Source organism: Malus domestica, chromosome 16 (assembly GCF_042453785.1).
Source record: "Malus domestica chromosome 16, GDT2T_hap1".
NCBI classification, from domain to species: domain Eukaryota; kingdom Viridiplantae; phylum Streptophyta; class Magnoliopsida; order Rosales; family Rosaceae; genus Malus; species Malus domestica.
This window is the reverse complement of record NC_091676.1, coordinates 22222277-22240030: the sequence shown is the minus strand read 5'-3', so window position 1 is coordinate 22240030 and position 17754 is coordinate 22222277. Positions and strand designations below refer to the sequence as shown.

General features: G+C 41.4%; 1 protein-coding gene and 1 non-coding gene across 2 annotated transcripts; one reads left to right on the top strand and one right to left on the bottom strand.

Moving 5' to 3' along the window:
* Nucleotides 1-3359: 3359 nt before the first annotated feature.
* TRNAS-AGA (transfer RNA serine (anticodon AGA)) lies at nt 3360-3441 on the bottom strand. The gene has a single exon. It is a non-coding gene; the product is annotated as a tRNA-Ser (tRNA).
* Nucleotides 3442-4505: 1064 nt separating this feature from the next.
* On the top strand, nt 4506-5642 carry LOC103425627 (uncharacterized). Its single transcript, XM_008363715.4, has 2 exons — nt 4506-4974; nt 5477-5642. The coding sequence occupies exons 1-2, from the start codon at nt 4529-4531 to the stop codon at nt 5640-5642; spliced, it is 612 nt and encodes a 203-aa protein (XP_008361937.3). The 5' UTR covers nt 4506-4528.
* The last annotated feature ends 12112 nt before the right edge of the window (nt 5643-17754 follow it).

Below are 17754 nucleotides of genomic sequence, written 5' to 3'. Positions count from 1 at the left end.
TTAGTGCGCAAGTAGATGCAGTATCACTTAGCGGCCAAGTAGATGTAGCATCAATTAGCAAACAAGGTAGATGCAAAATTGGTTGTACACAAGCTTGATGCAGATTCCTTTTTTCTTTTTCTACAACATATTTATGTGCAGAACCAATTTACAAACAGAAAGTAGAACCATAATTAATTTACAAAGTGCAACATCAGTTCAAAGTACAACATCAGTTCAAAGTGCAGCATCGAGCTAGACGGTTAATGTTTTTACTCACAAAATTTAGACGCATATTCATTTTCTTTTTCAGATGTTGTTGAAGAATCAATATACATAAAAACTAAAAAACGAAACTGAAACATCTATAACATTGAAATAGTTTTTTCTCGAACTGGAACACTGAATTTTTTGTAAAATCAAGTGCATAAAACACTTGATAATGCATGTGTTTTTTACAGCTTTGAAAAGTGTCTCTTGCAAAAACAAGTGCAAAAACACTTGATAATGCATTCATTTTTGACGTAGTTCAAAATATAATCATGCAAAGGAACGATTTTGAGTAGTAGGAAAAGCTTTGAAGCACTGATCTTTCTGGAAATCCAGCTGAACTTTGTGAATCAATTACCCAAAATCTGGCTTGAAAGTGTCGGAAACTATGGAGATTTTAGGGTCTTTTTTCTAGGGAAGTATCTTTTGCTTGAAAGGAATTTGAAATAATAGGTTTGGGGAAGATGAAACCGCGGGTATTGAATAAGGGAAAAGGGAAACCAGTTAGTTTTATAATTTTTTGTCGTGTAGTGGTTAACGTGTCCGTTTATTAACAGTTATAGTTGAGGGGTATGGGCCGTAATTTAGTCGGTCCTTTCTTTTTTTCTTGGGCTTAGTTTTCTGTTATTGGGTTTTTTGTCTCTCCTTGTAATATTTTAAAAGGTGTAGAGTTGTGTGAAATATGGTATATATTTGTGTCTCTATAAGTAAGGCTCCCAAAAAATTAACCTCAAAATAAATAAATAACTTTGAGAAAAAAAAAACCAATAAATGTTTTTTCCTTTAATTGTAAAATGACATATAGCTTACCCTGTGTCCCGGTCACACTGAAAAAAATTCTTTTAATAAAATAGGTTTTGAGTTTATTTATCTTTTTAGTGGGAAGATGAGTTTGTCCTTCGATAACATTGAATCCTAGTCTATCATAATTCTAACCAAGTTATACTTGTAAAATTCGGTAATATTTCCCACTGTAAGTAGAGAGTCTTAGATTTTACTCTCAAAAGCCATGTTTGTTGTATGCATGTATATATATAAAAGAAATTAAATATAAAACTCGTAAATCTTGTAGCTTTATGTATGAAGATTTAAGGAGAATGGATTCTCCTGAAAGCGAGGATTTGATCCATCTTCATTGGAGACCAAAAGTTAGCCCCAGTGGATCAGTGGTCGGTTTTGTGTACAGACTTGAACCTTCCAAACAATAAGGAGCTTAATTTCTTTCCCCTTGAATTTGTAAATGTGTGAATCAAACTACAGGGTAAGAAGACATAATTTGCAAATTGAGGAAGAAAAAAAAAAACGTCGAGACATATAAACGATAAAACCTTTCAAAGTAACCTAAGCTAATGCAAATATGTCACAGTCGTCACTGTATAAGTTAAGAACAAAAGACAATATGTATCGAATTATTAGTAAGAAGTGGTACTTTTTCTATCAAATTTTCTATGGGATTTGGTTGCACTCGGAGTTAGCCCAACTCGTAAATCTCTCCCCGAACATGAAATAAAATAGAAGGAAAACGTTACAAATTTGACCACAAACTTAAGGGGCTACAGAAGCTAAAGAAAAGTTAAGGGACCAATAAACAAATTAAGCCAATAACAAAATTATTATTCTTTTATTATTATTATTATTTCTCATGCAGTCTGTGCATGCATAGAGGAGTACACATATAACATAACTCTGCCACTGGCATCATATTCATCACTTAGATGCATGGTTCAGAGCGATCCAGACGGCTCCTAAAACCATTGCGAAGGCAACCATCAGCGGGAGCGCCGGAGGGTTCAGCGGTCCCATGATTAATGGGCAAAAGAAGATTATAGCAGCCACTGCAAGAAAGAGCAAGACCGATCCAGTATCCATCTTGTTGAAAGGACAACACTGTTTTCTAACAATTAATAGTGACAGCACGTACAGTTGATGGATGATGAGAGATGGTGGTGGCCGTGGGGTGTGTATATATAACGTGTATGGTGTCTGTCTGTGTAGGGATACAATGATTTGGAAACGATGCCAATGCCATGCAAATTAATGCAACCCCAGAGAGACTGAGAGTAAAGGGAATCGTTGCCTTGGCTACGGTGGGGTGCATCCTGTAACTCGATCACAGTGGTGCCTTTGAGTTATAATTTAGAGACACATTCTTTCATGAATTAAACTCTCTCTCTCTCTCTCTCTCTCATCTTACTCTCACTTAGCCCAGATTTGTTGGATTAGTTTACAGCACTCTCGGTTTTGTTACTGAAAAATGTATTGGTTCAAGGAATAAACTTGGTGCGGTTACCTTCATTTCTCTGTCCGTTTTCTTTATAGTTTAGTGGTATGAACTGTCTTCCTTATTGAGTTTTACATTGGTGGAACTTGATTATTATGTATTATTCAATTTGAGTTTTCGAACAGTTACATGATGCTTTGCTTTTTGTTTTATATCTAATGATCTTGTTTTTGCCGCTTTGGCTGTATTACTTTTATTGGATTTCTTTCCTGATGAAGGTTATGACGGTACGACGAATTATATGGGAGATAATTGGATTAAAGATTTTCAAGGATTGTAAGGAAAAACTTCATTGGGAGATTAACTTGAAGTGATATCATGTGTCTTGCGTTTTTTCTACTTTGGAGGTTGTAGCATGTGCAGGGGATTTATTTATTTATTTTTTTTATTAACCTGACTTCTCTGCCCTCCCACTTCCTATTCACTCTCATCTCCTTCTATTTGTGTGGTCATAGTTAAGTCAGGTCAACATTTTATATTACTATTATTTTTTGTCTTATTATCTTTATAAAAAAATCAATATAAAATGTTAACGTAGCTTAACCGTGACCGTACAAAATAGAAGAGGATATGAATGTATGGAAAGTGGGAGGGTCGAGAAGCCGAGTCATTTTTTTATTAGACATGTGCAGGGAGGGGCAAAATAACCTCAGTTTTTTATTTTTTTTTATTTTTTATTTTTTTTCAGAATGATTTTCTATCGCGACCCACATCATCAGCGTACAACGTCTAGCCTATTAACTCCTTACTTTTTGGAAGTCTTGTATTTGGATAGTATAAAAAAAAATAAAAAAAAAACCACTTCTCAATGGAAGCATCTGTAAAAAAACGTGAGCGGCAGGATTCGAACCTGCGCGGGCAGAGCCCACATGATTTCTAGTCATGCCCGATAACCACTCCGGCACGCTCACTTTGGTCGTTTTAGCTCTCGCGTTTGTATAATTATCATTAAGCAGGCTAAATCCATCATTCTAGCTCTCTTTGAAGTCAACTTCACGGCTAAAATAGCAAATCTGAACGAAAGCAATAACTTCTGGAAGCACACAAGACAGTTTGTTTTTCAGATTTATTTCCTTGTATTTTTGTTGATTAAATCTTGTTGAGTAGTGTGTTTGTAATGTGAAGAGTACATACCCTTTTGCATTTTGATTTTGTAAGCTCCCATTATTTAAAATACATTCTGGATTTTATTCTTTAAAAAAATACATAAGAATGCAAGCAGGAAACATGTTGAGTTGACCATAAATACCACATTGTGACAATATTTTATTTGTAAAGTAAAAAATGAAAAACGAGGAAAATTACAAAGGAAATGTACATAGAGATCGCATAAGTGCTTGATAATATTACACTTTTAGAGAAAAACACTGGAAACTCAATATTTTAGAGAAGACTCAACTTATTTGTAACATTAAAGAATTTCATAATTAAAAATCAATCAGAGCATGATAAGTAGATTGATGAGGAAATTTTTATTTCTTTCTCCAATTGAGCTCTTGAAGAGTTTTTCTTTTCCTCATTATCTTCGTATTTTGTGGTTGCTTTTACGGTTGTTGTTTGTTGGTAAGTAACTTGTTGCGTTAGTAGTGGCAGATAAATATATTTCAAGGTTTATTTTTAGCAAGTGACAGATATTTTCAAGTTGTAACCTTAAAATTGTTGAACTTTAGTGGCTCGAAGCTACTTTAAATCTGAATGCATGCACAGGCCAAGAAAAGAAGAATAACAAACATAACTAAAAGAATATTATTCTGTTTGAAATAAAAGGAAGAAGAAAGTTTTATGTGTTAGACTTTTAGCTAACATTTCAATCTCAAATGGTTTCCCGCAGGAGCTTCGCTGGAAATTGTCCGGGTCCGGAGGGATGGGTGTAACAGACTCCCCTAATTAATTAATAATAATCATGAACAAGAAACTTCTTACATGCAAAACCCTTTGGGGTTTTCTGGTTGTACTTGGTGGTAGCAACCGGGGTGGTGACGGTGGTGGTGGCAGTTGATGGTGGTGTATCAATACCTGCTGGACATGGACTATGGACGTAATGCATCGCCACGGAGAATAATGGTGGTAGCAGATCCAACACAAGAGTCAGCAGGTGCACTCCAATATGCACTCTCTAAAGCGGTTCTCGAGAACGATGAATTGATCCTCTTCCATATTGAAAACCCTAATTCATGGCGTTACACAATAACAACGTTCCTTAGAAGACCTAGGGGCTGCTCCACCACCGCATCTGTAGAAGGAAGCTTAGGGAACACGGAGTTTCTTGAAGAAATGAAGAATGCATGCAAACTTGCAAAACCAAAAGTGCGTGTGCGGGTAGAGAAGGTGGCACTAATGGAAGGCAAGGACAAAGCAAGTATTATTCTAGATCAAAGCAAGGTTCTTGGGGTGAATGTCCTTGTTATAGGGCAACGACGGAGTCTTTCTACAGTTATCTTAGGGTGTGTTTTCTCATACACTCAAATAATTACATTGCATTTTACAACGAATATCGACGTTGATTGATATACTTACCATAGCATTGTTTGATTTTCAGTTTTAAGTCGAGCGTGTTTAGGACTGCTTCTAAAATGCCCAAATGTGCGTTTTTGACAACCAAAACCTCTTTTGGGCACAGTTGGTAGCTTCTGAAGAAGCACTTGATGCTTATGCTTCTCCAGGGTTTCTAGAGAACAATTCCAGAAAAAGTATTCATGAGCAGAAGTGCTTTTCACAAAAGTAGTCCCCAAACGAAAATTAGCCCAAAGATTGTGCTATATATGGATGTATGACCTTTAGTTTGTAAAATGAAAATTACAATTAAGCAGAGAATTAAATTCAAAATTAGAAATTCTTCAACTCCCAAATCTTATGAAAATGCTCATGTGAAGTGCCATAGGAAGATTGATCAGCTTGAATTATTTGGTAATTCTCTCATTTCTTTGTTTTGTGTACATCAAACAGTTACAGGAGGCCTGGAGGTTCCACGCGAGGGGCAAAACCAGTAGACACAGCAGAGTATCTGATTGATAAAAGCAGTTGCACTTGTGTGGGAGTACAGAAAAAGGGCCAAAACGGAGGCTACCTTCTCAATACAAAGACCCACAAAAACTTCTGGCTTCTGGCTTAACAAGCACTTGAATCACCGGAGAACCGCTTGCACTTTCCATCTTAGATGCTTTGCTATTCATCTGCTGCATTCGGTTTAGGATATCATTTTTTGTTGGGACAGCAGAATCAGATCGAATTGACAAGTTTAGTTCGCTGAATGGGTTGACGTCTAGACATAGTGAGCTTAATGCTTGTGGTCCAATATCTTGGTGTATAGGGTGTTGGTTTTTACCTAGCTATGCATTCCAAGTTCAAAACTCCCCCCCCCCCTCTCCAAAATAATAGTTTCGTACTCTCCCCCTCCCCTTAATAATAGTAAAATTTTTGGAAAAAAAAAATCTATATTTGTTCTTCTGATATTGGTTGGTTAAGGAGAGAGCCATATATATATGAAATTGTTCAATTCCAAATGCAGAAAAATAGGTTTATACGTATGTAACAATGATTGGCTCCTGTAAACCAACATGAAAAATGTTTATAGAACCAAATTGATGAGAGAGCAGTGTCTTTTCTCTCTAAAATAAAGTTGTGCTCTAAACAATAAGGAACCATTTATCGTTGTGCATACGCTTCTGCCATATGATCTGCATTGTCGACAACTTGCTATTGTAGCTCATAAGTCATAAGCTTCTTCTACTCAAGGAAACTCAGTACCAGATGTTTGTACCATACTTGACTAATCCCGAAACTACTGAGCACTGGTCAACGTTATACCGTCAAGGATCCAGAAGAGTTTCCCTCCAACCAGGAGGCCAATCACAGCGCGACACGTGTCGACATCAGAAGCCAATCATAGCGTGACACGTGTCAACATCAGAAGCCAATCACAACACGACACGTGTCAATGTCAGAATGAACTTAGAAACTCTCTTCTATAAATAGAGATCATTCTCTCACAATATTTCCTAATGTCATTTGTACTAAATCATTCACTAGTACTCACTAAATGAGAGCTTGAACCTATGTACTTGTGTAAACCCTTCACAATTAATGAGAACTCCTCTACTCCGTGGACGTAGCCAATCTAGTTGAACCATGTACATCTTGTGTTTGCTTCCCTGTCTCTATCCATTTACATACTTATCCACACCAGTGACCGGAGCAATCTAGCGAAGGTCATAAACTTAACACTTTTTGTTGTACCAAAGTCCTCACTGATTTTGTGCATCAACATTTGGCATCGTCTCTGGGAACGACACTTATTCCCATTCTCTTCACCTTTGTCAATGTGGTTTCCACCATTCGTACACTCTCTTTTCACTAGGCATCTTTCTCCAACATGGGGAGCGAAAGAAGCCACAATATGCAGAATGATACCCCTCTTACACTTGGTGCGAGGCAAAGAAAGAAGGAAGGAAAGGGGTTGTTCTTCAAGCTAAAGCCGATGTGCTAGAAGCTCAGAATAACAAGATAGTAATGAAGAATGAGGTCCTCCAAGAGCAATAACAGAAGCTCTTTGAGACGCTCCACGAAACTAGGCATACTCAAACACGCAAGCTCGTTACCCCTGTGGACATCAACCATCATCTTGGTGCCCCCCAACACGGAGGGTCACCTTCCTTCGACATGGGTATCCCTTATGAGGAGCAAGCTAATCATCAAAACATTGATCAACATGAGACTTCTCTCAACCCAGCTGTTTCAACTTGAAGCAGGAGAAGTGGGGGAAGACACATTCTTACAGAAGGAGTGAAAGAATAGAAAGCCGTCTTTCGCGACTGTCGAGACTTCTTAAAGCAACGTCGAGACAATCTCATCCATGTAAGCTCAAAGATCAATGACCCAAGGGTCTCTGAAAGACTTAGTCCCTTCCTATGTCCCAGGCCGACTACCAATTTGGGGAAGGGGCAACAAGTCCTAGAGAAACACGAAGGTATAGGGGACTTAGAGATGTTCCAATAGACATACCTTGGAAGTCAGTACGGCGAGTCCAGGAAAAAATCACATGCTCTTGATCAAACCTTCCTACTTACAAAAGGGGATGGAAACTTACGAAAGAAAGCTCCAGTGGTACACGACTCCACTCAGGACCCTCTTGTCCTACAGCTCCTTAAGGAAGTAAACAAGTTGAAGGCCAAACGACAAGCTAAGATACCTTATTGGAACCAACCTGGGCTTAGCCCTCTTACAAGGAGGATCTTCAACACCCCCTCTAAACAAAGACAAAACAGAAGCTTGGCTTGCAACTCTATACTGGAAAGGAGGACCTGATTGAACACCTTAACCTCTTTAAGTCCACCATGGCATACCAGATGCACACCGACGAAAAGCGATGTCTTCTCTTCCCCTTCACCCTCTCTGGCGGAGCTCTAAACTGGTATTGTCGTCTTCCACCTGAGACGGTAGACTCATTTGAGGAATTGAGGAAACTGTTTGTTTCTCAACACATTTTCCAGACCGATCGCTTGCACTCTGCAGATGACTTGTACACTATTCTCCAGAAGCCAGACGAGTCATTACGTATGTATGTTGGTCGTTTCAGCCATGAGTATTCCCAATGTGCCGAGGCAGACGATAAGACTGCCCTCAAAGCCTTCACGGCAAGACTACGTGACTGTTTCTTTAAGTACATGATTAATGCCAACACTTGGAAGACTTACTTTGAGGTGATGGCACAGGCTTACAACCATGCCTCCGTCGAGGCAAGGACATATCAAGGGAAACCCCTCACAGCCACCCCTTATCAGCAAGTAGGGAGTGGAAGCCAGATCTAACCAAATGAGAAAACCTCGACCTTCCAAATGAAAACGATGCCTCTCCCTGCCTTACTTAATACTTCGACAAGTCAACAGACATATCAACCTCAGGGCAAAAGGAAAGATTTCCATCCTCACCAGTTTTATTTTAGTAAAAGAAGTAAGGGACACTATTGTGATAACCAAAGGTATCGCCACGATAATGCCCGCCCCTAGGCAGTCAACATAGTGGGCCAAGCACGTGTCAGGACAAACCCTACCCTGATGTATGACACATACACACCTTTGAATGCCACATGCGTGGCCATTTACCCCAGCATAACACACCTGATACTGAAACCAATGTCGAGGCAGTCAGGTGACAAGCCCATGAAGAACACGGGCACGTTTTGCTACTACCACGAGCATAACGGCCATGACGGTAAGAAATGTTTCACCCTTCGTGATCATATTGAAGCTTTGGCGCGTGAAGGAAAAATTGATCAATTCCTCCTTCATCCTTCAAGGGATAACCTAGCCAACGCCATGTGAATGTGATCTATAACCGTAACCAACGCCAAGTGGATGTGATTTATTCCATAAGCGGCGGCACACCCATATATGAATCTTCCAACAGAGCCATGAAAAACAGCGAACGAACTTTAAAGCCTTGTCACCAAGTGTTTCACTTGGAAGACATCAGGGGAGGCAAGTATCAAAAGCCTAACTGGGATCCAATATGTTTCTACCCTGAAGAAGAAAGAGGTATCATCTACCCTTACAATGACCTACTGATCGTGGAAGCTCACTTAGCCAACTTTGAAGTACGATGAATCCTGGTAGACACGGGGGCTTCGGTCAATATCATGTTTGGTGAAGCTTTCAGAGCACTTAATGTAGCTGAACAGTTGCTTGATCGCCCGATTTCTCCTCTGATAAGCTTCTCCGGTGATATCGTGCAACCTTTAGGGAGCATACACCTACCTTTCACCATTCGTACCGGCCCTTACACAGCTACCATTACCACTAACTTCCTGGTGGTTGATTGCCCAACGACATACAATGTCATCTTTGGACGCACAAGCATCAATGATCTCAAGGCCATGGTATCCACACATATGTTGTTGATGAAATTTCCAACCCTCTATGGCAATGGTTACATCAGAGGAGATCAACTTAGTGCACGATCATGTTACAACACTTCGGTCAAGCAACAGCACATGCATGTGCCCAAGGAAACCCTTTCTATACATGACCAAGTCATAAAGACCAGCCCGAATGAAGTCAACTTGGATCTTCTTGGATCTTCACAGTGGCAACAGTCAACCTGACGATCCTCGAGATGACTCTTTCACCCAGCAAGCATAACCCGCTGAAGAGTTGGAGAAGGTTTCTATCTCAAAAGATTATCCATATCGCATGGTGAAGATTGGCACCACCTTGTAACCATCCATTCGATTGACATTGATATCTTTTTTTGCAAGAGAACACTGAGGTCTTCGCCTAGTCATACGAGGACATGCCAGGCATATCTCCCGATTTCATATGTCATTGCTTGAGTATTGACCCCAAGACCAAGCTGGTGAAACAGAAGCGAATATCTTATGACGCTGAACGATACAAAGCAATGAAGGCAGAAGTTGAAAAGCTCAAAGGCATAGGCTTTGTCCGCGAAGTCAATTACCCAACATGGGTAGCAAATGTGGTCTTTGTTAAGAAAAATCCGACCAAAGAAAGTCTTTTGCTCCAAAAGGTCTTGTGGAGAATGTGTGTCGATTACACCGACCTAAACAAAGGGTGCCCGAAGGATAGCTTTCCTTTTCCTTTCATAGACAGACTTATAGACTCTATGGTAGGGTGTGAACTCCTGAGCTTCATGGATGCTTACTCAGGATACAACAAATCCTCATGAACCCTCCGGACCAAGAACACACAGCCTCCACTACTGACAGGGAACTATATTGCTATAAAGTCATGTCCTTCGGCCTAAAGAATGCAGGAGCAACTTATCAGAGACTGGTCAATTCAATGTTCGTCGAACAGATTGGGAAGAGCATGGAAGTTTATGTTGATGATATGCTAGTCAAGAGCAAACATGCTGACCAACACATCACCAACCTATCTGAAACTTTCACCATTCTAAAGAGGTATCGAATGAGGTTGAACCCCAACAAATGTGCCTTTGGCGTAGGCTCTGGCAAATTCTTAGGCTTCATGATAAGCCTGTAAACATGAGATTCCTGAAACAAGAATAACGTGTACAAAATAATATTTGTATTAATGATTTAGGGGTTACAATCTCTTCTACAAATTTAGCCTCTGATTCTATCTTTGTAATGGGTAGATTTGTTTTTGTTGATCCAAAGGGCCATTGGGGCTTGATCTTTAGGATGAACGGATGATGAATGATGAACACTTTCTTCAAAGGCCATCGGGGCTTGATCTTGAATTAGTGGAAGTTTCTTCAAGGGCCGTTGGAGCTTGATCTTGAAGGAGGATTTTGACAAAGAACGAAGAGGGCTTTCTTGATTCTTCAGAATTTGCTTGAAAGCTTTAGAGTTTCGAGGCTTCAAGGCTTTGGTATGGTGTGAATTCTCTTCCAATTTGGGAGTAGAGAAAGTGTATGTAAAATCCTCTCCTTGATTCTTCTTGGGAATGAATCACCACCATCCATTTGTTTTGGTGCAAGTTGTAGGTGAATTTTGGTGGATGTTGGAGGTGAACTTGGGTGGATGTTGTAGGTGAACTTAGTGTATGATGTAGGTGAACTTGGGTGGATGTTATAGGTGAACTTAGTGTATGATGTAGGTGAAGTGAATGAAGGTTGTAATTTTAATACAATGGTCAACATTTATTTCACTAAAATTTCAATGTTTACAAATGCAACCTTAATGCAATGGCTAACATTTATGCCACCGAAATTTCAATGTCTACAAATGCCCCCACTTCAAGGCGCGTTGCATACATGTGCTTGTTACATGTAGAAGATGCGCTTTGAAGTCCCTTAATGTAGTTGTCGATCCAAGGACCGTTGAAGCTTAATCTTGAACTGGGCTGGTAATTTCTTCAAATGCCGTTAAGGCTTGTTCTTGAATTTTGTTTGAAATTTCTTCAAGGGCCGTCGAGGCTTGATCTTGAACTTTGAATTCGGACCACAAGGAGCTTTACGTGGTAGATGATATTTGGCTTTGGTAGTGAATGAATCGGCACGTATTTTGTTGCGCTTGTTGACTTTCCACAGCTTTGATCTTGAACTAGGCTGGAGGAGTTTTCTGGTTTCCTCCAAAGGACTTTCCACAGACTTAATCTTGAACTGGATTTGATTCAAGGGTGGTGGGCACTTGATCTTGAATCGGCCTTGTGATTTCTTTAAGAGCCGTTGAGGCTTGATGTCGAACTTAAACATGACCACAAGCAGTTTCAGGACACGCATGCTTTGAAAGATCAAGGAAGTTCGCAGCATTTTCATATGAACCCTGAGCAGTTTGGTCAACGGTATGATCTTCAAGATTGATGGGCTCTTCTTCCAGTTGGTGACTTGATCTTTAAGGATTATCGAGACTTTGCTCTTTGGTGACGGTGCCAGCGAAAGGTTGTTGAAGCTTCTCGAGCTCTTTGGTTAGAGCAACGGTGTCTAGCTTGGATCTTTACTTGAACTCCTCCGTCTGGATTATGCGATTATGCGGGGAAGGGCTTTGTGCTACATGATTTGTTCCAGCTCGTTGTGTTGTATTCTTTTTTGCTTGTTTCTTTTGCATAGCTGAAGTGGTGTGCAACCCTTTGCCTTTAAATGGTTCTTCGGAGCACCACCTCTCAGCGACTCACTCATGCTTGGCAGCTTCAGTGCAAAGAGCCGATGTTAACAGATCCACACTCCTAAAGCATTCACTGAGGGAATTTGAGACATATCAGCAGTTGAAGATGAGCACTCGAGAGCAACGCTAGGTAAGTAACCAGGCAAAGGTTCCGGGCAATCAGTTCCTGATCGGACGTTTAATTTCAGTTTCCGACTGATTGCTTCTTTTCTCCTTGTTCTGCAGGCAAGAGCAATGACAGATGAGAAGATGGGGGAAGAACATGATATGAGATACCTTTGCTTTTGACCCCGATGATATGAGATACTTTTACTTTTGAAGAAGTAGCGGACGATCAGCACATGTATTCGTTGCGCTTGTCTCCACATGCTTCGAAGCATCATCTTCACCTGCATCATCTGTTTTTCAGGCAGATATGGTAGACGAAGAGGAAGCATAAGATGTTGAAGATGAGTATTCGAGAGCACGGCTAAGTGAGCAATCAGAGAAGGGGTTCCAGGCAGTCGGTTCCAAGTCGGAAGGTTGATGCCAAGTGCTGGCTAATTGCTCTCCATCTCCTTGTCCTGCAGTGAAGAGGGAGGACAAAGAAAAGGATAGGGAGAAAGCATGCTATGAGATACTCTTGCTCTCAACCCTAGTGATATGAGATACCTTTACTCTGGTGCGACTTGGTTGAAAATGTGTTTCCAAAGAGGAAGAAAGCTGAGTATAGTGAGAGGTTTTAGTTGCAGATGTGTTCTTGGCAAGGAAGAAGAGTCAAGCGTTTGTATTTTTAGGGAGGAAGAAAGCTGAGTATGGTGAGAGGTTTGGTTGCAGATGCATTCTTGGCAAGGAAGAAGAAGAGTTAGGCGTTTTGGATGTGTGCCTTGCCATAGAAGGTGAAGGTCGACCTATATAGGGGTTTTCCAACAGCAGGTAGTGGTGCGAATGTGGCCTTGTCACCCACGCTTGTCGGCAGAAGTGCGGTAGTTGACATAATGAACTTCACACATTTTCAACTTTGTCAGTGATTTCTGACAAAGTTGCACGTGATAGCCGAAAGCTGAGATTGTGTCTAAAAAGTGTCGACGGACTTTACGCAGGAAAATCCAGGTTTTGAAATTCGGAGAGTGGTGTCTCTTCAATTTTTGAACAAGTGGTTGTGCTGCCTCTCATTTTTTAAAGAGGTGTCAATTGTATTCAACGTGCACACTTTGAAGATTGAATGCCCGTGAAAAATTATCCCTGCTGCATTTATGAGATTTTGCTTCATCCAACCTTTTTCTTTTATCATTTCTGAAAATGGCTTCTCCTTTCAACATTTGCTTAGATTTAAGTCTTGGGAGCGATGCGGGCGTGCCGCGTCAAGGTGATATATGGTGCCCGTCCTTCATATCTTCAAATGACCCTCTTACAGTTGAAGACTCCGTGATGAGGGATGCAACAACGGCTACGGTCGTAGCTAGGAACCTCCTCACTCCTAGAGATAATAGGTTGCTTTCGAGGCGGTCCGATGAGTTGGCTGTCCAAGACTCCCTGGCTTTCAGCGTTCAGTGCGTGGGCTCTGTGTCCAACATGGGCCAGCGTCTACTTGCTCGAACTCGCCAAGTTGAATCATTGACGGCCGAGGTTGAAAGCCTTAGACGAGAGATCAAACGTCTCAAGCGCGAGAATCGAGAGTTGCGCATGCTTGCAAACGATTATTCGACGAGCATGAAGAGAAAGCTTGATCATCTGCAGGCGTCTGAAGGTCGGATTCAAAGCGACTATCAGAAGTTTGTGGCTTTCTTCCAGAAGCACCTTTTGCCTTCGCTTTCTGGCGTTCCACCGATCATTGAGGCGCCACATGATCAATCTTTAGTGCCTTCTTCTTCTAGGGTTCAACCGAGCACTGAGGCTTCACGTGAACAACCGTTGTGAAGTCTCCGTCTTTTCCCTTTTTGCTTTTCTCTTTTTTTTTATTTATTTATTTTTTTTTTACGCACTTGTAATTTCTTAAAGATATTAATGGACATACTTTATTTTATTCAGTATGTTGTGTTGAAACACAAATAAAACGTATATCTGACTAAGATGTATTACTTCCCTATGCACCCACTTCCTTTTAGATGGTGACTAGTGCACCCATTTCCTTTTAGATGGTGACTAGAAGCATCATTTTGTCACTATCACCCATTTCCTTTTCCATTATTGACTTGCTAATAGTAATATACACTCGTGAGTGGCTTGACGATAGCACGATTGGGTTTCTTGGTGGGTGCTTGAATTGGCATAGGATATCATTCCTCTTTAGAAAAAATGTGAGCTCCACCTTTGTAATACGGCTTTGTAACCAAATCATTCCTTTAAAGAAATAAAGTATTCATAGTTTGAATTTGCTTTTTATTCTTCAAAGTGTTTGTGTTTTTGTTGGTGATGTGACTGTACTTGAAGTTTTGAAATTTCAAGTTGCCTACGTACCCTCAGTTGAAGAGGGATCAAGTCATAACGTAGTTCAAATGAGCGATGAATTTTTTTTTTTTTTTTATGGTGATTTTGATGATGATTTTTCCGTACACAGTTTATGCTCTTGCGGGCCAGGAGCTTTGTGCCATGTGCAGTTTAGGCTCATGCAGGCGAGGAGCCTAAGTCGTCGCCTTTTAGGGGTAGTAGCTCTTTAAGAATCTGCCATTGATGGGGCCGATCTTCAAGCCGTCTTCTGCCATGATTAAGTAGGCACCGTTCGTGTAGACCTCTTGTATTACGTACGATCCATACCACTTTGATGTGAACTTGCTTTTTGTCTTGTGAGTTGTGATGATAGGCCTTCGTAATGCAAGGACGAGATCTCCAGTTTGGAAAAACCTTGGGCGGACCTTCTTGTTGAGCCTTGGATAGCCATGCTTGGTAGCATTCCAAGTGTTGTTGAGCTTTGAGCCTTCTTTCGTCGAGTGCTTCCAACTCTTGAAGGCACAACTTTGCATTCTCTTCATCAGTCAAGCCTTCTTGTATAGCCATCCTTAGTGAGGGGATTTGACTTTCTAGCGGTAGAACATCTTCCACGCCATATACGAGAGAATAAGGGGTAGCTTGGGTAGGAGTCCTATGCGTCGTCCTATATGCCCAAAGTGCTTCGCTTATTCTTTCGTGCCAGTCTCTCTTTGTTCGACCGATCACCTTCTTTAAGAGGTTGCACAATGTTTTGTTGAATGTTTCTGCAAGACCGTTGGCCGGAGCATGATACATGGAAGACTTGTGCTGCTTGAACTTGTATTTCTCACAGAGCTCGTCTACAAGTCGGTTGGAGAACTGTTTTCCATTGTCAGTGATAATGTAGCGAGGCACACCATATCTGTGGATGATATGCTCTTTGATGAAACGGACAACGGTTTCCTTTTTTACTTCCCTTAGGGGTATGGCTTCAGCCCACTTGGAAAAGTAATCTGTTGCAGCTAGGATGTAAGTTTCTCCTGCAGATGACTTTGGAGTAATTGGTCCTACGACGTCCAATCCCCATGCATCGAATGGCCATGAAGCAGCTGTAGCGTGTAATGGTTCAAGTGGTTGATGTATGAAGTTGGCGTGGAATTGGCAGGCTTGGCACCTTTTGGCATGTTCCAGGCAATCCTTCACCATGCTTGGCCAGTAGTAACCCATTCTTTTGAGCTGGAAATGTAACTTTGGTCCAGATTGATGCGCCCCGCACACGCTTGAGTGTGCTTCTTCCATGGCTTGATTGGCTTTTTCCTCACCTAGGCATCTCAGAAGTATTCCTTCGAAAGAGCGCCGGTAGAGTGTTTCTTTGTAGTAGAGGAAGCGAGGTGCTCGTCGACGTATTCAGAGCGGTGTCTAGAATCATTTGGAAGTTTTCCATGCTCTAAGTAGTCAATCAACGGTTGTCTCCATTCTTCAACATCAACTGGAAGTACTGAGATGACATTTGTATCATCTAGTAGCATTTCGGTGACGAGGGGAATGACCCATCTTTGGCAAACTGGCACGTCTGCAGCTTCGTCTTCTCCTAGTGTTATACTCGAGGCTAGGTTGGCGAGAGCGTCTACCATTTGATTTTCTTTTCTCGGCACATGTTCTAGTGTTACGGCCTCAAACTTTTGTAGCAGCTGAGTTGCCAGTCGGAAGTACGGAATGAGATCATCTTTCCTCACCTCATATTTAGTTAAGAGTTGACTAATTATGAGCTTGGAGTCACCATATACCTCAAGGGTTGTGATTTCCAAGTTGATCGCCATTTGGAGCCTGATGATTAGTGCTTGGTACTCAGCGACGTTGTTGGAGCATAATTCGCTTAGTTGGAATGAATAAGGTAGTATTTGCCTTTGTGGCGACATGAATACTACTCCTGCCCCCGCTCCGTCTGCTCGTGCGGATCCATCGAAAAACATCGTCCATGTCGGGAATATGTCGATGTAGAATACCTCATCGTCAGGCAAGTCGTCTTAGATTTTCCAATCAGTTGGGATTGGATGATCGGCAAGGAAGTCTGCTAATGCTTGTCCCTTGACGGCTTTAGCTGGGACGTAGATGATCTCGTATTGATTGAGAAGCAACGCCCATTTAGCTAGTCGCCCTGTCAAAACTGGCTTGGACATGACGTATTTGACCGAGTCAGCTTTAGCAACCAAGTGGATGGTGTAAGCATGCATGTAATGTCTGAGCTTCTGGATGGCAAACACCAAGGCAAGGCACATTTTTTCTATTGGGAGTAGTTCAACTCAGCGCCGGTGAGCGTTCGACTCAGGTAGTAAAGCGCTCATTCTTTCTGGAATTCGTTTTCCTGTGCCAAGAGTGCTCCCACTGAACTTTCCTGAGCGGCGATGTACAATATGAGTGGTTTCCCGAGCACAGGCGCCCCCAGGACAGGTGGACTTGATAAATATTTTTTTATGCTTTCAAAAGCATTGTGGCACGCTTCATCCCATACGAACGGAACATCCTTTTTCATGAGTCGACTGAACGGTTGACAACGCCCTGCAAGGTTGGAGATGAAGCGTCTGATGAAGGCTAGTCGTCCTTGTAGACTTTTCAGCTCGTGCAGGTTTCTTGGCTCGGGCATGCTTTGAAAAGCCTTGATCTTTAATTGGTCCACTTCAATGCCACGGTGCTTGACAATGAAGCCGAGGAACTTTCCAGAGGTGACGCCAAACAAACACTTTAACGGGTTCATCTTGAGGTTGTATTTTCGCAGCCTTTCGAACACTACTCGCAAATCCTTTAAGTGATCTGATCTTTTCTTTGTTTTGACCACCACGTCGTCCACATAACATTCTACGTTTTTATGCAGCATGTCATTGAAGATTTTCTGCATTGCTCGCTGATATGTGGCTCCAGCGTTCTTTAGACCAAAGGGCATCACCTTGTAGCAGTAGATACCTTTTGGAGTGCGGAATGCTGTTAGTTCCTCATCTTCGGGAGCCATACGAATTTGATTGTATCCAGAAGAGCCGTCCATGAATGACAGTGCCTCGTGGCCAGTGGTTGCGCCCACCATGATTTCGATGATCGGTAAGGGAAAGTCGTCTTTCGGGCAAGCGTCATTGAGGTCCCGAAAGTCTACACAAACACGTATTTGTCCAGATTTCTTAAGGACGATGACGATGTTGGAGATCCACTTGGGGTATTGCACCTCTCGAATGAAGCCTGTTTCGATTAGCTTGTCAATCTC